The sequence below is a fragment of the Barbatula barbatula genome (assembly GCF_947034865.1).
Source record: "Barbatula barbatula genome assembly, chromosome: 11".
Lineage (NCBI taxonomy): Eukaryota > Metazoa > Chordata > Actinopteri > Cypriniformes > Nemacheilidae > Barbatula > Barbatula barbatula.
Window position 1 is genome coordinate 10,828,074 of NC_136774.1, and position 20,064 is coordinate 10,848,137.

Here is a 20,064-nt window from a genome sequence, read left to right on the forward strand (position 1 = left end):
TGTTTAATCAAATTAAAACATAAAAATTCAACAAATGTTGTATTTAATACTATTATTATGTAATAAATATTAATAATAATGACTATTAATATAAATAAATATTACTAGTTATAATATTAGCCATTAGCTAGACCGATCAACAAACACAGAGCAGAAGTGTTTGTCCTGTGAAATCGTCTATATACAGAAAAATGTAAAGCAGTATAGGTTTAGATTACGTTTTTATTCATATAGATGCTGTGTTGTGAACACATTAAATGACCACAAGAAATCCTTTACGAACTTTAGTGGTTTTCCTTGTCGAGCACTTATATAAACTTTTGAACGTCAACATTTTGCCGGTAAAATTAAAAACAAAATTAACTAGAAGAAAACCAGCATACAGTCTTATAACAAATTATATGAAAAATCTAAAAGGTTTAGATTGAGTTTTAAATTAAGGATTAAAATGTTTCATTTGTGATTATTGAGGTGTACAGTATGTGTGATATAAACAGCTGTGTTCTCCTTTTCTTATAATTGACAGCATGAAGTCAAACAGGCATGAAGTTTATGATCAAAACGCACAAACAGAACTATTGAGCATCAATTGAGGCCTTCACGTTGCTAGCGTAATTGTTCATGTTTTCTGACCTTTTGAACAAAATGTTTCAATTTGGTCAATGTCCCATATTTCCTTATTTGATTAGAGACAGAAAGAGTTGTGCGTATTTCTTATTCATATATTATTACAACCTCCAAAATGTTACGCATTTCAAAACCTTAAAGTCCTGATTCAATTCCAGATTAAATTAGACTTGATATACCACATTTTTATGTGCTCTCAGAATTTTGGACCAAACTGCATAAGTTTACTTTAGGTGCTGATACATTATGATACAAACCTAATACATTAAAACCAAACTAAATTCCTTAAGTTGATTTCCATTTCCTGAAGAAAATGTCACTGATTACAAGTTTTACATTCAAGACAAGATGCCGTATTAAAGCTGTTTTGATATTATCATAAATCTTTATGTGCATCTTGTTTTGCAATTCAGACTGAATTAATTGCCAAAGATTATGTAGGATAAAGGGCTTAGAACAAACCATATCAATGCACGGTTGATCTACTTCAAATAACATCTGAGGTTTTGCAGTTCGCTTAAATTTACGGGTGGTGATTACATTTTTGAGAAGTTCACTTTATACATGTAGTTAATTATGACATGTTCACAAAACAGCATGTGTGATATTATATACTTTTTTTAAATAAATGAAGTGTGGCATGCCATACAGCAAGATGATATGTTACCTACCCACACATATTAAAAATGTAACTTAAAATCAGCAGGCCAAATACAAGAGCCCAGTTTGACAAAGTACTTCAAAATACATTTCCAGAAGAATGACAAGGGATGAAAGAGTTCAGACCGGAGCAGGGCTGGGGAGATGAAGGTCTCTGTGAGCTCCAGGAGTCTGCCAAAATAACCTGTGACCTCAGGCATCCCCAGTTCTGTCGGCCTGGTCTCTCCTGTGGCGCGTGTTGTTAGAAGAGCCTTTTTCACTCTGAACAAAACACACACAAGAGTCACAGGACAAGAGACCGCAGCTGAACAAAGGAGATAGTGTGACGGACAATATAAACACCATCCCAACACACCAAACGTCTCCAGAATGAAAAACACATCAATGCTGTTCAGGACTATAAAAGCTTATTTACATGACAGGCTCTAAACTGAGTTGGGCAACTAGAGGAACTTGGGTGGGAGTGACAGGGTTGAACCAAGGCTATGACCAAAATGTCTTTTATATCAAGGATGTATTTATTTTAGGTTTTGAAAAGAAGTCACAACCTAATCTAATCAACTAGGTATCCATTCCTATTCCTGATAAAACACCAGACAAAGTAGCTTCCAAAGTTCTAGATGAACAGAGGAATAAAATCTCAATGGGAGTCTCAGGTGAGATATGTCAAGCTCAGAATTAATCTCTCTCTCCTTCTGTCATTCAATCAGTTAAGAGCTATGTGAGCTGCACCTCTCGCTGGTGAGGACATTGAGCCGTCTGTCTCCAGCATGGCTGAGGTGAACTTCACGACCCCACACAAACAGCAAACAACACACCCTCCTTACTAACCAGCCACGGTACCTGAAACACACAAAAACAGATACATTAAGTACATGCTTGTATACACTCTCACTCACCTGATGAGGAAAATAAAAAGGAACCCTTGTTTACAGATATTGTCTTATTCGCTCGGTCAATGAAAACAATCAGTGACCAGTCCAGTTGCAAAATGTTTCAGCTCAGCCAATAAAAGCACAGGCCCCTTAAACTGTACACCTTTCAAAGTCAAATTCCAGCACTTTTCAAGCATGTTCAATATGTGTGCTCATGCTTTTCCGGTATACATACTTAATCGCAATAAGTGATGAGGTTGTGCTGAAGAAGATCCTAAAATGACATTCCCTCCAAGTCATATTGTTGACTGTCTGGCAAATTAAACCGGCATATATTTTACATGCTTCCCAAAAATCATTTGCAAGAGCTTGCAGGCCTGAATTATTTTTAGAAATGGGGGAGAATTTCCCATTACATTTCTTTGATTTATACAAAATAGGCAATGCTCTCCTATAAAGTGAAAACATTCAGAAAACAGCTTGAACTATTTTTTTCTTTCAGTTTCATCTTATTATTATTTATGATAGGATTCGTGGTTGAAACATTGGCCATTATTTGAGGGGTGATACATCAGTAAGCAGGACTCTTACTCTTTTACATACCAGCTGATGTTCATTCGTGTTTATTTTTTTATTAAAGGTGTATTTAAGATAATGAGATGATCCATTGCGCTTCGTCGTCTTTACTCTATAAAGAGCCAAACAGCTTTTTATGTATGAATTTGATAAAAAATATAATTTGGAACTCAAGGTTTTCTTCACAAACAGTTCATTATGACTTCAACGGTGTACATAAGAAACCACTGTATTTTGTGACAAAAAATGACATTTGGTCATTGGTTCACGCGTTTATTGTGCATGGACAATTGATGCACAAGCAGCACATTTAAGAAGTTTAAAATCATTTAAAAGCATACTTCAATGTAAATTTTGTCAACAATAATATTTGCAATATGAATAACAATTGCCATAATCGTGCAGCCCTACTATATTAATATTGCAATAAAACGTAATCGGATATGACAAGAAAACAATGAAAGGGAAAGAATGTGTGTGTTTTCAAAATAGAAAACATTATGAGACAGATTACTTGTAGGTGGGTCTTGGACTGAAAACGTACGGAGCCCATGGTTAAACAAGCAAGAATAAGTTTGTAGGGGATACAAAAGGAAAAATGATTGTTTTCATATTTGACTACTTCGGTCATCTATATTAGCAAATAATGTTTTTTGTCCAAAAAGAACAAATATATATTATTTGTGTTATGCACATGTGTTTGTTACATGTGACAAATATAGCTTTTTTTAAAGAATAAGGATTTGAATATGTCATTCGGGATATGGGCGCAGCGAAATACAGAGAAGGCCAACGCTTATAGTGGAATTAATCCATGGAGACATTTTTTGGGGAAGGTTACTTACAGATTTGATCTTAAGTACATTTATAATTTTCAACCCTCTCATGTTATCTATTCCATATACGTGCGCAGAATTAGAGCAGCAAGCAGGCTCAAGCAGGGTGTTTTTGGCGAAAGGCGAACACAATCAGAACTTTTCAATTAATTTGAACTGTTGTCACATACTGATTTGATATACATTTCAAGCAGTTTCAAGCCATTTATCCCAAATACAAGCATTTTTCGAACCTTGAAAATACAGCTTGAAAAATGTATCATTTTTCAGGATTTCCAGCACCCGTATAAACCCTGTTAATTCAGGACCAATCATAAACCCGTAAACTGAGATCATTTTAAACTAGCCACTTAGTAAGTTTGCCACCTGTGTGTTTCTGGGAAAGCCAAATCCCATTCATTACAAAAAAATAAAATTCCCTTTATAAGACAGGATTCCCATACCCGAAGACCAATGAATATTAATAACTCTTCGAATCATTGCAAAAGCATTTTTATCAAATGTTTTTATTGAGACCAGCATTAAAAGCACCGGTGGTCCCGAAAGGTATTTCGAACTACTGTGTTGAACACAACTTAAAATGAATTACATTTTGAGTCACTTTTACCATTTTTTTTAAATCGATGGTTTCTCAAGGTCACTTTCCCTCAAGTTCCCCTAAAAGTAACCACAAGAGATGTCATCGCATTAACTATCAATCTTAAAGCCACAAATGCACTGTGGTTGGATTTTATTACATAATTCATTCATGCATTTTTAAGTGTTTGAAAACTTTTAGGCACCAGTGTTTTGAGCTGAGCATAACAAGACATAGGAAATTATCATTTTATTCCCAGGAACCCAACTAGGAGTGCGTAAGCACAATCTACGAAAAGTCTTGCGAGTCAAAAAGAAGCGATGAATTGCGCTCGACTTTCAATCTGCTTTGAAAAACATCTCAAAACACTTGAAAGGTTATTCTAGAGTTTATTCTCCGTCTGACGTGTGTGTAACAGGCCTGTGAGTCAGAAATACAAACAGTAATTACCTTCGAATACTTTAAAGCTCTAGTTGAGAGATGCATTATTTGAACAGTTCGAAGGAGGGCTTGATTCGAAGGATGTGCGCTTACCTGGTGTGCGTCTCGTTCACACATGTCAGGTTCTCAAAGCCCAGAGGAGGAGAGTTACACAGCAACTTCAGACCCTGAGAGCGACAAAAGGATATATGATCAGACCTGATGGAGAGCTCTCTAACCCGACTCCATCACAAAGTTCACAGACAGTCTGCTCTGATGTCCCATATAGACTGTGAATATGACACACTTTCCTGAAGCTCCGTCTTCAAAATAGCACTCTATTAGTTTCACTATAAATCAAAGTCTGTCTGAAAATCGTGCCGTGCTAAATAAATAGACTAAGAAAATTAAATGCTTCTCAGGATATATTGACATGCACTGCAGGTGCTAACTGGCAAAACACGGCACCTAAAACTATTTTTAGACAAAATAGGAAAGACATAACAGACTTCTTTGTATTTTACAGAAATAACAGAGACACGATAGGGAGTTATTGGAAGGAGTGGCAATGGCATCAGACAAATTCGAACCTACATCACCCATATGAGCAGCACAACGGCTCAATGTGTCAAAAACTAATTTAGATGTGACGCTGGCAAAATAGTTGTAAAAGGTTGCGTTTGTTAACATTAGTACTTGTAAATGCATTAGCTAACATGAACTAACAATGAGCAGTGTAGTTTTTCATGTTAATGTTAGTTATTGTCAATATAATTATTCATGTTGGTTCATGGTGCATTAACTTACAACTTTTGATTTAAAAAATGTATTAGTAAATGCTGAAATTAACATAAAGGATATCAAATAAGATTAATACATGCTGTAGAGGTACAGTATTGCTCTTTGTTAGATCATGTTAAGTCATGCATTAACTAATGTTAACAAATGCAACCTTTTTGTAAAGTGCTACCAAATAATCTTTAATCTTCGTGACAGGGTTGGTTTAAGTCAGCCACCATAAAATTACTCTCTTAAAGCGACTACACAAGCACGCCAGAATTTGTCACCAAAATCTGTCTGGAACAGATGTACTTGAAAGGATGTGGATATATAGGTTGCAGGGAGCAATGATGTGGATTTCTAAACTGCCATTTTCAAGCTTACGTATTAAATAACATCACACCCTCAAACAAGTTACTGTTGGAATCAATATTGTAAAATGATGGTAACACTTACAATAAGGTTGTATTTAAGGTAGCAATAAGATTGTATTTGAAGACATCAGATGCAGGAGCCTCTTAGTGCACTTTAAAGATTTCTTCTACATGCTGTGTGCGAATGGGATGTGCGGACGACTGGATGTACAGTAACATGTTCAGTGCATCAACAGCAATATTAGGAAAAAGGCTGCTGTATGTCTGAGAGCTCAGAGCCGCTCCGTCCGCATGCGCCCGCGATCCAACAGATCGTTTATTACCGTTCTATCAGGACACTATATTTATTTTCATTGATTTTATCTACTTGAATGGCAATGAATACACATCTTTGCCATCTAAGTGAATGTTTTAATTTAAACATGGGAGCCTGATAAAAATTATAATTTTTAAGTGATAGTTTAAATTCTGTCATCATTTACTCAGCCTCTTGTCATTTCAAACCTTTATGACTTTCTTTCTTCTGCAGAACACCATACAAGATATTGTGAAGACCCATTTACTTGCATTGGTTTTGTGTCCCTACAATAGAAGTGAATGGTTGCCGGCACTTTTAGGTTACTGACATTCTTCAAAATATCTACTTTTGTGTTCAGCAAAAGAAAGAACATCATGCAAATTTGAAATAAGAAGGGGGTGAGTAAATGATGACAGAGTTTCATTTTTGGGTGAACTATCACTTTAAAAGAAAAAGAGGCTTTTGCAAGTCTTCATTTGTTAACATTAGTAAAGGCTTGACCTAGCAATGAGCAATGTAGTTTTCCTGCATGTATTAAATCTTGGTAATGTTAGTTAATGTCAATACAATTATTCATGTTAGTTCCTGATGCATTAACTAATGTTAACTGTGACATTTAAAAAAAATGCATTAGTAAATGCTAAAACTTACATGAAAAAGGGTTAATAAATGCTGTTGTGTTCACTGTTAGCTCCTAATAAGTGATGCATTAACTAATCGCAACTAATGCACCGTATTGTAAAGTGCTAACAGTCGTAAAGCTATACCAGTGAATACCCCGTTCAAATGATATTGCAGTGAAACATATGTTGAAGTACAATGCTCAACAATGTTGCAGTAAGCCAACCAAACTAAAGGGACAACATGAAAAGTTTCTAAGAACTTGCTGTACCCCAGGTTTAGTTAAAAGTATAGATTTATTTGTTGCAATTCGCCCTCGCTAACTGAATTTGAATTGAAACGCAAACCCTGGATTTAAATAGGATTCAACTAAGTGTCTGTTCTGAGGTGATTGACATTAATAGATTCATTCAGGAGGGGGTTCGATCCAATAACCCTCTTATTACTGCTCCATTAGTCCCGCATGCCAGATCTCAACGCTATGTGCCCACTGGGACCAGATCTGCTGGCAACACGCTTAGTCATCTGCGGTTTTCAGAGAAGCTCTTCATAGCACAGGGGGAAACCATGCTCTTGTGTGTTCATTATTTTTCTCACCTAACCCCTTTTTCCCCTGCCATAAGTAACATGTTGGCTCGCGGTCTGAGATCTCTTTGATCGTCCTTACGATATGGGTTTGTGAAAGCATTGTCTGGTGTTCTCAGCTGATCCTAAACCTGTGTACTGTGTACTGTGTACTCGCGGTTTGTCCTTTTATTATCTTCAAATAATCCTTTCATCCCTGTCGTTTCCTTACCAGACTCTCTGGAGTGCACTGGTGACAGCACTGTCCAACCATCGGTCTGAACCTGCCCAGGAAAGGAGCCACGCTTTTCAACTTCCTCCTGATTTTCACACCCCAGGACAGCTAGCAAAGGAAACAGACACAAACACACAGAGAAAACGAATAAAAGGGTTTAGGACACAGGAGTCCACTGTGGATTTGGAGCCCATGGCAAGTGTTAAAAGCACAGTTTTCAAGCAGAGATAAGAAACGATACCATTGTTCGTAGGACACACCATTTTCAATTTGATCTCTTCAATCGTCGTTTGTTTCGCATTTTTCTGACATCAAAAGTTGTTTAGATACAAACATGCGAGGAGGGGATATGAAATCTATTCACGAGCGGATGCCACAACGGCACTGCAATTGAATGGCGAGCAATTTGGGCCTTTGTGACAGAGCGGCGTCGCATTGAACCGAACGTCAGTTGATAGATTTCCAGAGAAGAGGGCATCAATTTAAATTGATAGCAATCATAACATTTTAGCACAGACAAATAAGAGACAAAGTTGGAGACAGCGGGATTGATTATAATTTAAAGCCGTCTCTACAACGGACGCAATTACAAAGTCTCTAATCATCTGTGTGGGAAATATCACTTACTGTAATCAATTATTAAATAAGACTGCATAATGGATAGCGCACTGGCACCCAGGTTAATTCTTTTAATCTTATTTTTAAAGGAAAATCATGTCTTCTGGTAATGTTTCATTATCTTGGCATCCCGTGCCTTTGGTCAAGTGTAATAAAAGCACAAGATTATAGTCTGACAAGCAGAGGAATTGCATTAGGGCTTAATGTTTTCATTTAAATTCAGCTGTAGTCCAGTTTTTAGACCAGATGAGGATCGAAAGCTGAAAGAAATCGAAAAGAAATCGAAAGAAGAAATTAAATAATTCACACTAACTCGGACTAAACCTTTAAATGATTTAAAAACATCATGAGGGGTTAGACAAAGAACTTCAACCACTGAAAGCATGCATAAGCAGCACTGTTTCTTATTGAAGGTTGTAAATTATTTGTATTGTGTAGAGGTGGAGCATGGTGGCAGGAGGGCAGAGCCATTGGGGGTGACGATGGGAATCTCGCCTATAGGGAGCCAAAAGGCTAGAAACATTTCATCAAAAATGAATCACGGATGTATGACTTTTTTATATCGGCTAAACATAATTAACTCAGACGTGCTCCAATTTGTTGGTACCCTTACAGCTCATTAAATAATGCTTCAATCCTCCTGAAGTGTGATGATATTAAAAGCTATTGTATCGTGTATACTTTGGGGGGGTTCGGCCGCAGAGGAAAATCAACCCCAGATTAAACAGAAGGAAAGTGCGAAGTCAAACCAGCTCTATGTTCACAGACGAGAAAAATTCAAGGTTTCAAAGAAGTGAACACCACAACTATAGTGAAACATGGAGGAGGCTCGGTTATGTTTTGGGGCTGCTTTGCTGCAGGGTGCCTTGTGCAGGGCACAATGCAATTTAAAGACTATCAAGGCATTCTGGAGCGATACGTACTGCCCAGTGTCAGAAAGTTCCATCTCAAATCGCAGGTCATGGGTCCTCCAACAGGATAATGACCCAAAACACACAGCTAAAATCACTCAAGAATGGATAAGAACAAAACATTGGACTATTCTGAAGTGGCCTTCTATGAGTCCCGATCTGAATCCTCAAACATCTATGGAAAGAGCCGAAACTTGCAGGCAGGAGACGTTATTTCAAGTTATAACAAGTAATAAGTTATTTCAGAGAAAATTGTGCATTCTTTGTTTTTTATGAAGGGGTACCAATAAAGAAATGTGGCCAGAAACCACATTTGTCTAGTATTTTCGCAAGCATAGTCTTCAACAAGTTAAATAAAGTCTTAAATGAATGCAAAGAGTAGTGAACTGCTTAGAGCGGCAGCTCTTAAACGTGCTGCCCTGCCTACAAACTTATATTAAAGACAAACAATGTGGAAAGAATATTTATCACAGAAAATAAATAAATACACGTATACTTTAACATCAACAGCTGTATATAACAAACATAGACTTACACTTTACTGCAGCAACTTTTTGTCAAAGTGTCAAAAATACATCACAACGTGTGCTTAATTGATTTAACCTTGAGAAGATGCAGACACGTGTTGAAATAGCACTTTACAGAAATAACAACAGCTTTAAACAGCGGTTCAAGTACAGAAATATATAAGAAACTTAATTTGCACGCAGGTCGTCGGAGGCGAGAGACGCACAAGCGCCGTCAGCTACCGCTCTGTGTTTAAGCTGCCCGTCATGCGCCTGATTTACCAATCGTCCAATGAGAAATAAACAACAATAATTCATACATACAACTATTTTAAAATTTCACACAGCCTGAGATGTATTCCAAATTTATCAATCATGTACTAACATTTGAAATTGTACTTAAAACACACAGTATGTCTTCTGACTAGATGTCATGCGTTTAGTCACTAGACGCACAATAAAACCAACAACTAAAATGGTGTTGAAGTTTTTGATACTCGGCACCCAATGTTTACAGGTCTAATGGACCCACAGCATTTTCTGTTTTTTGCATAAATACAAACTTAACTTTGTAAAAAGCTTTTATCCCAGCTACAAGCAACACAGACAATACTGTATGGTTAGTATTTGTAATTTGCCTGTTTAATCCTTTTAATGAAAAATGTACAAAAATGGAAATATTAATGAAATGAATAAAAATTATTTAGAAAAGATCTTTAAAAAGGTAAATGTCGGAGGTTGAAAACAATAAAATTCAATTTTTTTAGTAAACAGTGAAAACAGGTTAGTTACTGATGCGCCGCAATTTTGCCATCATTTGGTTAAACTATCTACTACTTCTAAAAAAATATTGTTTGAGCAAAAACACTCAGCACGGTTAGCAATCTACTTAAAAAAAAAGAGATTTTCATGGCACTAAGCAGAACATGCTCTACTCAAGCTAATAACAGACCGGGACAAAGAGGGGAAAATTGCTTGTTGAACTCTTGCTCACAAAATGTATGTGATTCTCTGAGTAATTCAATAATTTGGTAGATCCACCATCCACAGTTATTACCTCATGGAAAAAGCAACAACTCCATCTAATCCGAGCGTTTTAAAGCTCACTCCTGACCAGGTGAGTACATCTGTCTTGCACCAATTATCCAAACCAAATCATTTTGAGCGCACAATGGTGCACATGATTGACTGTGCGCGTGTTTTGGCTGACAAAGTCGTGAATGTGCATTCAATAACGGAGGCACGAGTTACCTTATGCCTGCCTGGTGCTGTGCTTTGAATCTGATTACGATAATCTTCATCATAAACACAGAATAATGTTTTACCTGATATGGAGAAGCAAATGAACCTATCAAAAATTGATTATATTTAAGGTCATTTTCATCAACGTTTGAGGGATATGAGCTTCTGCGGGAATTTAATGAATGAAAAACGTGTCTGGCTGTGTTTGAACTCCAAACAAATCTACATGTGATAAGGAGATGGAACGGTTTATTCAGACATAAATTCGGGTCCTCTTGCATGGAATTCACCATGTTGTTTCTACAGTAGCCCTAAACAGACAAACTGCTCTACAGAGCGCATTTCATAAATACAGAATCTCCTTCGGCATAGATACAAAAACTAGGGATGCTCCGATCCGATATTCGTATCGGGTATCGGCGTCGATACGTAATAAAATTCTAGATCGGGTATCGGTGCAATTTGTCACCGATACCCGATCTGACATAAAATTTGTGCTAGACGATGTAAAAGTTCATGGAGACACCGGCGCTAAAACTCTCTCGTGGGCGGCTGCGCATTGCGCAACGTGCGACATCATACGCTAGCAACGTGTGACATCATACGCTAGCAACGTGTGACATCATACGCTAGCAACGTGCGACATCATACGCTAGCAACGTGCTCTGTACGTAGTGCACGTGAGTGAACATATAGCAGCGAACAACATGGAGCGAGCCAAAATATCTGTCATTTGGAGTTATTTTACAACAGCTACGCCAATAAGTTCCACCGCTTTCATTGTTATGGATGGACAACCGCTGTCCGTCGTTGCGAATAATGGCTTCAGACTCCTTATAAACCACCTGGAGCCGCAGTACGACACGCCGAAGCGTAAATATTTAACTCTACCTTGAACTGTACCGAAAAGTCAAAAAGCAAACACATATCCGAAAAAATTAAAGATGTCAATGCGGTGAGTTTTACAACAGATATCTGGAGCTGCGACGTGTCCCCCGTGTCGCTTTTAAGTTTAACCGCACACATCCATGGATGTTAAATTTTATTTTCACTAAACTTTAGTTTAGTTAAGTGGACTTTGCTTTAGTGACTAAAGCATTAAAAAGATCTGATTCATGTTATTTTGAATATCTAAAGCAGTAAAGCTATTACTTTTTTGCTCAATTTCAGCAGCTTTTTTTTGCGAATTGATTTTTTAATTATTTTTGCACTTTCTTAAAAATTATTAAGAGATTTTGTTTCCATTTATTTATACCCGTTTATCAAGCTAGTGAAGCTGTTGTTATATTCAGCTGCTTAATTTGCACTTTAATTTTGAATGTCTTTTGTCCAAAGATAGTGAACACTTTTGTTTTATTTTTCATTTGTTTTGCACCGGTGCTGGTTTAATAAACTATTTACTAAATTTGTGAATCATTAGTTTGTTATTTTGTTTTACGGGGTCAGGAAATTTATGTTAAGTCGAGCCTGATGTCTTGCACAGCAACGCACATAGTTTATTAAGTAATTGTGCACTTTAAAATTTTTACCTTAGTATCGGATCGGTACTCGGTATCGGCCGATACTGAATCTCAGGTATCGGAATCGGTATCGGAAGCAAAAAAGGTGGATCGGAGCATCCCTAACAAAAACATGACAACATTTTCGTTCTGTGTCAACAGCCGTAGTACTTTGCAACCTCACCAATAGACGCCGCTAATTGTCATACAATTTTTTTCCTGAAAGTTTCATATCACATTTCCTCTAAAATGCTTATCTGTGTAATGAAGTCACCATGCCCAAGGATAAAAGGTGATCAAAAACTAGGGGTGGGAATCGTTTGGTCCCTCACGATTCCATTCAGAATCGATTCTTGATGTTCTAATTAGCATATTGAGATGTCATCGCGACCCTCAGATTCAGACCTTTGTTGGTACGTTGGTTCATATTGGGCCCTATTTTAACAATCCAAGTGAATAGTCTAAAGTGCACAGCGTGCAATCCACTTTTGCTAGTTTAACGACGGGAAAGTGGTCTGCGCACCCAAGGCGCACGGTCTAAAGGGGTTGTCTCGATTCTCTTAATGAGCAATGGGTGTTATCTGGGCATAACGTGTCAATAGGCCCTATTCGCAAAGCAGTGTATCATAACTTACGTTTTGCAAAAAAAAGAACTTCAGTTTTTCCGTCGCCCACAGGTCACCCACCTAATTGCGCGCCCTTAAAATACATCATGTGAAATCAAACAACTACTCTACGTTATCGATAATGTCGACTAATCGTTGCAGCCCTAGAATTAGTATATTAGTCCCGTGCAGCCGTCTGGCAAACAATCTATTCATATTTACAGATGTATGTTCATGTTCTTAAGTCTAAACAGTGACAGGTTTTGGGAAACGCTATTTTGAACTTACTCACAAATAAGCTGCGGAATAGTAAATCTATCAGTTTCAAATCCAAATGCAGTTACAAGAAAAACACAGCTGAACTTTCTCCAATGTAGTTCTCTCTCTCTCCTGCACACAAGTGAAATTATCTTGTGCGCATGCTCCCTCTCCCGCTCTTCGTGGTTGATGCGTGGGCGTGGCAGGTTTTTTTCAGGGAGAATTGTCCAATAAGGGACTAAGAAAAGTTGTTACGTAACGATTTTTCATGTTCGAAAAAAACTTTCCGAAACCTGTACGAACACTGGTGTATCGAGCACAGAAATACTACGTCATACGTCCAACTAGTTTTTTGTTAAAAAAAACAATAAGCACATTTATGTCTCACCATAAGCACATTTTTGGACTAAAAGTCTTGTGATTACTAAACGGGTGCAGACCTGGAAGAATACGTAGACAGTTTCTAATAATGTCTAAATATGGTATGCCCAAAATAAATAGAATATTTTAAATCTCTTTTGCTCTGATAAGAAAAAAGTGAGGTATGGCGACATGCGTTGACATGGATAAAGGGAACGTAATCGAAATAATCAACATTGAAACATTTCGTCGGTTAGAGCTTCTTAATGTCGGTTTCGGTTACTTTTCGATTAATCGCCCAGCTCTACATCTACGATTAGAAATGATCCCAAATTTAATGGATCTGCTCTTATGTCAGTGGGAAACTGATGAAGACAGAAACAGCAGATGAAAAGCATACATACTGTAAATAAATTTCATCCATCAGTACACCAATGAACAACACCTGACTTTGAATATTCTTAACAGATCTGCCCTTAAGTGCAGGAATAATGTGAGATCATTGTTTGTCTTGAGCAAACATAATATAAAATCCACCATAAATATGCATAATAGCACTATAAAAGTCTTATATTTAAAATCGTGTAGGCTTTTACCGCAGGGCGTCTGGGCTCGAGCATAGTAGCACCTTCACTGGAAGCATCTACTCCGGCCACATCCATCTTTCTTAAGACCAGTTACACCTACCATCAGAAGAAATGCTGGATAACTGATGAGTCCTAGAATATAAAGAACAAAAGGCATTTAAGGTCAATGAACCAACTTGAATTCATTTGCAACCATAAAATGTCTACAGGGCTATGTGGAAAAATTCTCAGTTTGTGTCCCATGGATGGATACATTCAAATATTGCACTTTGGGAGAACTATTTACCAAAATAAGGTAATAATGGATCGTACTGTACTATTCCTGAAAACATTTGTATCTGACTAAAACTAAACAAGTTTAATATTTAAATCCCAACAATAAATATTCTATTCCCAATATCAACAATGCAAGCATAAACATCTCATTCCCTTCTTCATCCTAAAAATATTCACTATCCTCCTCTCTTGATGACTGAAAGTGTCCTGGCAAAATGTCTTGGCACCCTCACTATTCATCAAACCTCGCCACTGTAGCTACAATAACTGCTGGGCCAGTCATCTCCATATCTCTTGTTAAATCCATTTCCATTTTTACTCCTATTCTCCACTGCAAATTACTCTCCGGCTTACAGCAACGATACAAAGACGAAAACATCCCAGTCGGCTAGAAACTGTGTTTCAAAACCAAGATTGCTGCCTACCCAGACAACAATTCTTGGACACATTTATACAGACAGTATGTTATATGAAGTTTGAATGTACACCTTTTGTAGTTAATTTTGAAAAAGCGGAGCATTGTTTTACATTGAAGGGAAGCCTTGCATATACTGTATACTGTAGATAAAAGAAAGAGAAGATGGGACAGTTTTATTTACACACTAAATAATAGTGTTTATAAAAGAGTATGCCAGAAACGAATGACATGGTTTGACTCAGCTTATTGTTTATTACTTATGTAGAGTGATAAAATATAAAATGATTAAAGAAACTGCCATTTTTTTACTGAGGGAATGAGGGTCACTGTCCCAGTTAGCAAGTAGTAATCGGTCCGAGGCCGGCAGCCTTGCGGCGACTGCGGCTCGGAATCAGCATCGGCGTATATGCTCCAGACCGGCTGCGGTCACAGTTACTGTGAACTAAATGTTAACATTGTAAAACGGTCAATTTTGAAGTATAATTTGACACCATATTTTTGACATTTTGGGATTTTATCGGACAAGATGTAGAGATAAAAACACGACCAAACATCACAGTTATTTGACTTCAGGAAGATCGGCGTATGACATCATCAGTAAGTTACCGCGTGCGCAAAAATGTTGTTGCTAACAATATGTGCGTTGCTGATGCTGCCTAGAAGTTTCGGTAGGCTAGTTTCATTCAATACACGTTGAAAGTTTTTAATGCGACGGAGGGCAAAACAAGAGCAGAGCAAGACCTTTGTTAAAGTGCTGTTAGCCATTGTGGAGATCAAGAACCGAGAAAGAATAATCATTTACCAAAAATAATATCAACAGGCTCCTGAGGAGAGGGGATGACACTGCATTTCAAGTTATATGAAAGAAATATCTCGCCAAATATCAAGCACTTTGTGCTCGCTGAAGTCAGCACATTCACAAATTGTCTATAAACACGAGGCTCGATTTAAGACGCAGACAAAACACGTTTTTTCGTAAATGTTTTCAAACCAACGCTTAACAGAGACATCATGATGCGCGGACCATCACTCACCTGCAGCGAATAAAGCTATTGACGTTGTTTGTTTGGGTCATTCGTGTAACATCGCCCCCTATGGGTCGTGATGTTAACGTTCATCCTTCAACACACCAAGCAAACATGATTTATATAAGAATGTGCAGCACTTCCTCCAAAGTCTTTGCATTTATTAAACTAAATAACTACAACATTATAGGCCTACAAAAAACTATTCCAGTATAAGAGTAGCGAGTGTCAGTCTCATATGCGCCACAATTTCCCAGTTTGCAACATCAAGGCCACAGGTTCGAATTTAGGGGATTGCACTAAGTCAGAAACAAATGTTTAGTAGGATGCAATGTAAGTCGCTTAGTTTTAAAGCGTCTGCCAATGCACGTAATTTAATGTAATGTAAATGTAGTTAACTATCATCCCTCAGTATTTTTTGACAGACTAATCATAAAGCGAAAAAGGAATACATACTTTATGAATGGACAGCTGTTCTGTTTTCCTTCCTTTGCAGCAAAGCCCAGAGCGCTCTATAACCTTTGGTCAGACTGGAAAAGTTTTTTACTGTCATCTTGTCTCACAACAAGTCTACTGATGAATTCGGAGAAGTCTCGGTAGTTTTAAACCAAACCAACAGCAAAGGGGGCTTCTAGAACACATTACTATTACTACATTACTACAAACTATTTAAAAGTTCATGAGAATATGAAAACGATATTGAGTGGACAGGATTATTTTCCAGTGTTAAATAATTTATCATGTCCTCTCACCTCTCCGGCAAAGTTAGAGCCCAGAGCCCTCATAACCCGGCCATACAGGTAAATCTTTGCTACTGTCATCCCACTCTAACTGAAAATGTATTATTATTTAGCTTTAATTCAAGTTATTCAATTTAATATAATATTCAATTCTTTTTTTGTATTTGGCATAATGTCACCTGATACATAACCTTAGTCTAGGTTTGCAAACGCTGCACTACATTAGCACGTTACATAACACAAATTCATTTCAATACAAAAACCTCAAACTCAGATGCTTGAGACATTAGTGGATAAATTGTGGGCAAAATGTGATTAAGTTATTGTGAATCTTTGGACATAATTAGAAAAGGATTTACATGCGTATTTTTGGAGAATCTTAGGAGAAACAACAGCGCTTCAACAACACATTAATAATATAAGAGAGAATATATGAAAAAGTAACCACAGCACAAGGTAGAAAAATACGTCGCATGTTATGTGTCTTGGATATTTATATTTGGCTTCCCGATTGGGACTAGCTTTTTCTTGAGTGGTCTTTATCAGATAAAAACATCTGTGGTTCAGAAGACAACAGCACGACACAGATCGCATCAACCAAAAGGACTTCAAAATAGTTGAAGAGCGACAAGCGATTTCATATGACTGTGTGAAAGCCTGCAGCGCATATTCGAACGTGTATATACAGTGGATGACACCATTAAAAATGTAATGGCACAATGTCACACACTATCCTCGAGGTATATTTTTGCATGGTACACTTGTACAGGACTGTGTCACAATGTAGGGCTATTTGTTTGTTTAATGCAGTGTTGTGTTTGTGTATGTAGGTGTAAAAGTGGGTGCTTACAAATGAGACGCCTCCTCTTTTCTATTTCCCATTTTTCTCTCCTCACCCCTGGACCTTTAAGCGATATTTGCTTTATTTATCTATAGTAAAGCCTTTCGTGCTCTGCCAGTTTTTTTGCTTTCCAAAAACACCATCATCGCCCACATTGACATACCCATTCAGTACTGAATTCTAACAATATGGAAACACAGATAAAACATTTTTACATGAATAAGCAGCATTTATTCTAAATACTTGAATAACTGCAAATGAATTCATTTTATCCGACAGAAGCACAATTGAAAAAAAGGTCCATCAATCTGTCCATACATTCGATGACAATATAAAGTCTTACAAACTTTAGATTGCAATATACGCCGTCAACCCCCACCCTGTCCAAAATGAGTTGTTGCTGAGAATTCAAAGAATTTAACCGGCAGCACAGTGTAGGGCTGGGCGATATGGCTTAAAAAAAAAATCTCCGATTTTTTCACAACAAACCCGATTTTCGATTTTAATCGATTTATTTTTTCTATTTAAAAACAAACTACAACTGACAAAGAAATTGCTCAAAACAAATGTACTCTTTATTTTGTTCTGATTTTCCTTTATGCAGTTTAATCTAAATTTCCCATTGGGGCATAAGTGTAACAGGAAACAAGCCTTAAAACATGCTTATAAACGAGATGGCAGGCCCTGCCATTGTTAACAGTGAAAATGTAGCTTATCAGTTTTCTAATAACCTCAAACTTACAGTGACACAATGCACCTTCAAAATAACTTAAAATATGAAAAAATAATTTAATTGTGTCCCTTTTTGGTCAAATAAATGTGGCAAAAATGACTAAATTAGATTGTACAAAAATACATACAGCAGTGGTATTCATAAAGTGCAAACAAAACTTTAAACAGTTTTCCTGAATCCCTGAAATTGTAAAAAAAATGAAACATCTACATCCATTACTTTAGTTTCAACATTCTTCATTTACACATTTTTAGCCAGGAAGACAAGCCTGTCTACTACCTCTGGCTTGAGGCATGCCCGGTTACATGTAACAATGCCCTCTCCCACACTGAAAAGCCTATCTGATGGGGCACTTGTAGCAGGGACAGACAAGTGTTTTTTGGCCAGATTACTGAGCCTTGGGAAGTTTGGTTCGTGACGCTTCCACCACTGAAGTGGATCAGTGTCTGGGTGTGCCGCTACCCTCTCAACAAAATCCATGTCGCAATTAGACGAGAGCGGCTTGCCAGAAGCCCCTCCCATGATGCGTATTTCACTCACGAATGGCGCGAATTACACGCGCAAATGGCGCGAATTACACGCGTGAATGAAGCGAGTAAAATCAAAATGTTCAAGCGTCCAACTACTCGCGAATAGCGCGTTTTATTCGCGCAACTCGCGTTTGGTGTGAACACTCGAGAGCGTCGGTCGTAGAAGTTAAAGAGAAAACCGATTTTCATTAAAAAAAAATCGCCCTAAACGTCAAATTCGAGTTAATCGATAAAATCGATTTATCGCCCAGCCCTAGCACAGTGAATGAATTTCCAATGCAGTTTATAATTCACTGTGCTGAGGAAACAGCACAGTAAGACCATAAAAGGCTAATCTGGTTCCCATTGAGAGCTACTGATGTGTTGCTCGCGTCGAGCATAATGAATGTAGGCTTATGTCTTATAATAAAGACAGAGTCACACTGAACTCAATAAAACTGAAGAGAATAAGCTTCAATCCCTCTGAGATTGTGCACTTAGTAATGCATTGGCAAACATAGGCCTTTACTCTCACAATCACTGGTATGCAAGTGTGCAAGCCAAAGCACACATCGATAGGTTACCACACTATGCTCCTGACCTCACCAAACCTATAAGTATTGAACAAATCGATATAAATGGGAGTGATAGCGATGTTAGCAACGTAAAGAGATCCGACACCAAAAATCTGCAAAACAATGCAGCCTCTCCCCATCATTTTCCACTCAATTCTTGTGGGCTCGGATGAAGCATCAAGAATCGGAAATAGATTGGAATTGGGAATCACTGGCATGGAAGGAAGGTCACTAATTGTATAGCTGTGGTAATTAATGAGGGAAAGAGAGGTTTAGAAAAGCCCCTGTAACCGGAGCGGTTGCCAAAGAGAGAATGTAAGAGAGTTCTTATTACAGATAATGTGAGAGGATAATGACCACTAGGTTACTGATTTTAGTCTCTGTGTGCATCAGAATGTAATGAATGGGTTTACAGTAGTGTTTTTTTAACTTGCTCCCAAAGTCTCAAGTTGTATATAATCATGTTGTTAAACAAACTTGCTCTCGGGGTCCAAAAACAGTTGCTCTGTTTTGATACATGGTGAGGGTTTAATAATGGTTTGAGCTCATGCGTTCTATAAAAGAAACGTGTTGGCCAAAGGGGCGTGTCAAAATAAATAAATATATTGTTGTTCACGCAGTTAATATGTGTTTTAAGCTTTTTATATGAAGTTTTAAAAAACATATTGACAATGTTGATTATTCATATAACTGCGATGTTATATTATAATATGTTTTGCCGTTTTAAAGTACAATCAAATTGGCTTTACAAGTCATTGCAACAACGTATACATTGCAGTTTATAACTCATTGAAATAAGTTTAAACAAAGTTACATCAACCCAACCACTGGTCAAATTGAAAGAATTTTACACTGTACACATAAAACTGTAATTTTACAGAATTTGGACATATTTTTGAAATACGAGAAGAAATGTCA

General features: G+C 37.3%; 1 protein-coding gene across 9 annotated transcripts in view; it reads right to left on the minus strand.

Annotated features, from left to right (window-relative positions):
- Positions 1-15,844, minus strand: part of gpat2 (glycerol-3-phosphate acyltransferase 2, mitochondrial) — a 41,577-nt gene extending 25,733 nt beyond the window's left edge. For 3 of the 9 annotated variants that reach the window (XM_079468203.1, XM_079468209.1, XM_079468205.1), the window contains exons 1-6: positions 15,758-15,844; positions 14,039-14,161; positions 7,441-7,551; positions 4,686-4,759; positions 2,020-2,130; positions 1,414-1,548 (exon numbers count right to left, since the gene is read on the minus strand). In XM_079468203.1, coding sequence (XP_079324329.1) covers positions 1,414-1,548; positions 2,020-2,130; positions 4,686-4,759; positions 7,441-7,551; positions 14,039-14,104 — 497 coding nt within the window. In that variant the 5' untranslated portion in view covers positions 14,105-14,161; positions 15,758-15,844. Of the gene's footprint in view, positions 1-1,413; positions 1,549-2,019; positions 2,131-4,685; positions 4,760-7,440; positions 7,552-14,038; positions 14,162-15,525 lie in introns of all 9 variants that reach the window. The other 6 variants (XM_079468204.1, XM_079468210.1, XM_079468206.1 and 3 more) reach the window with 4 other exon arrangements.
- Between the last annotated feature and the right edge of the window lie 4,220 nt (positions 15,845-20,064).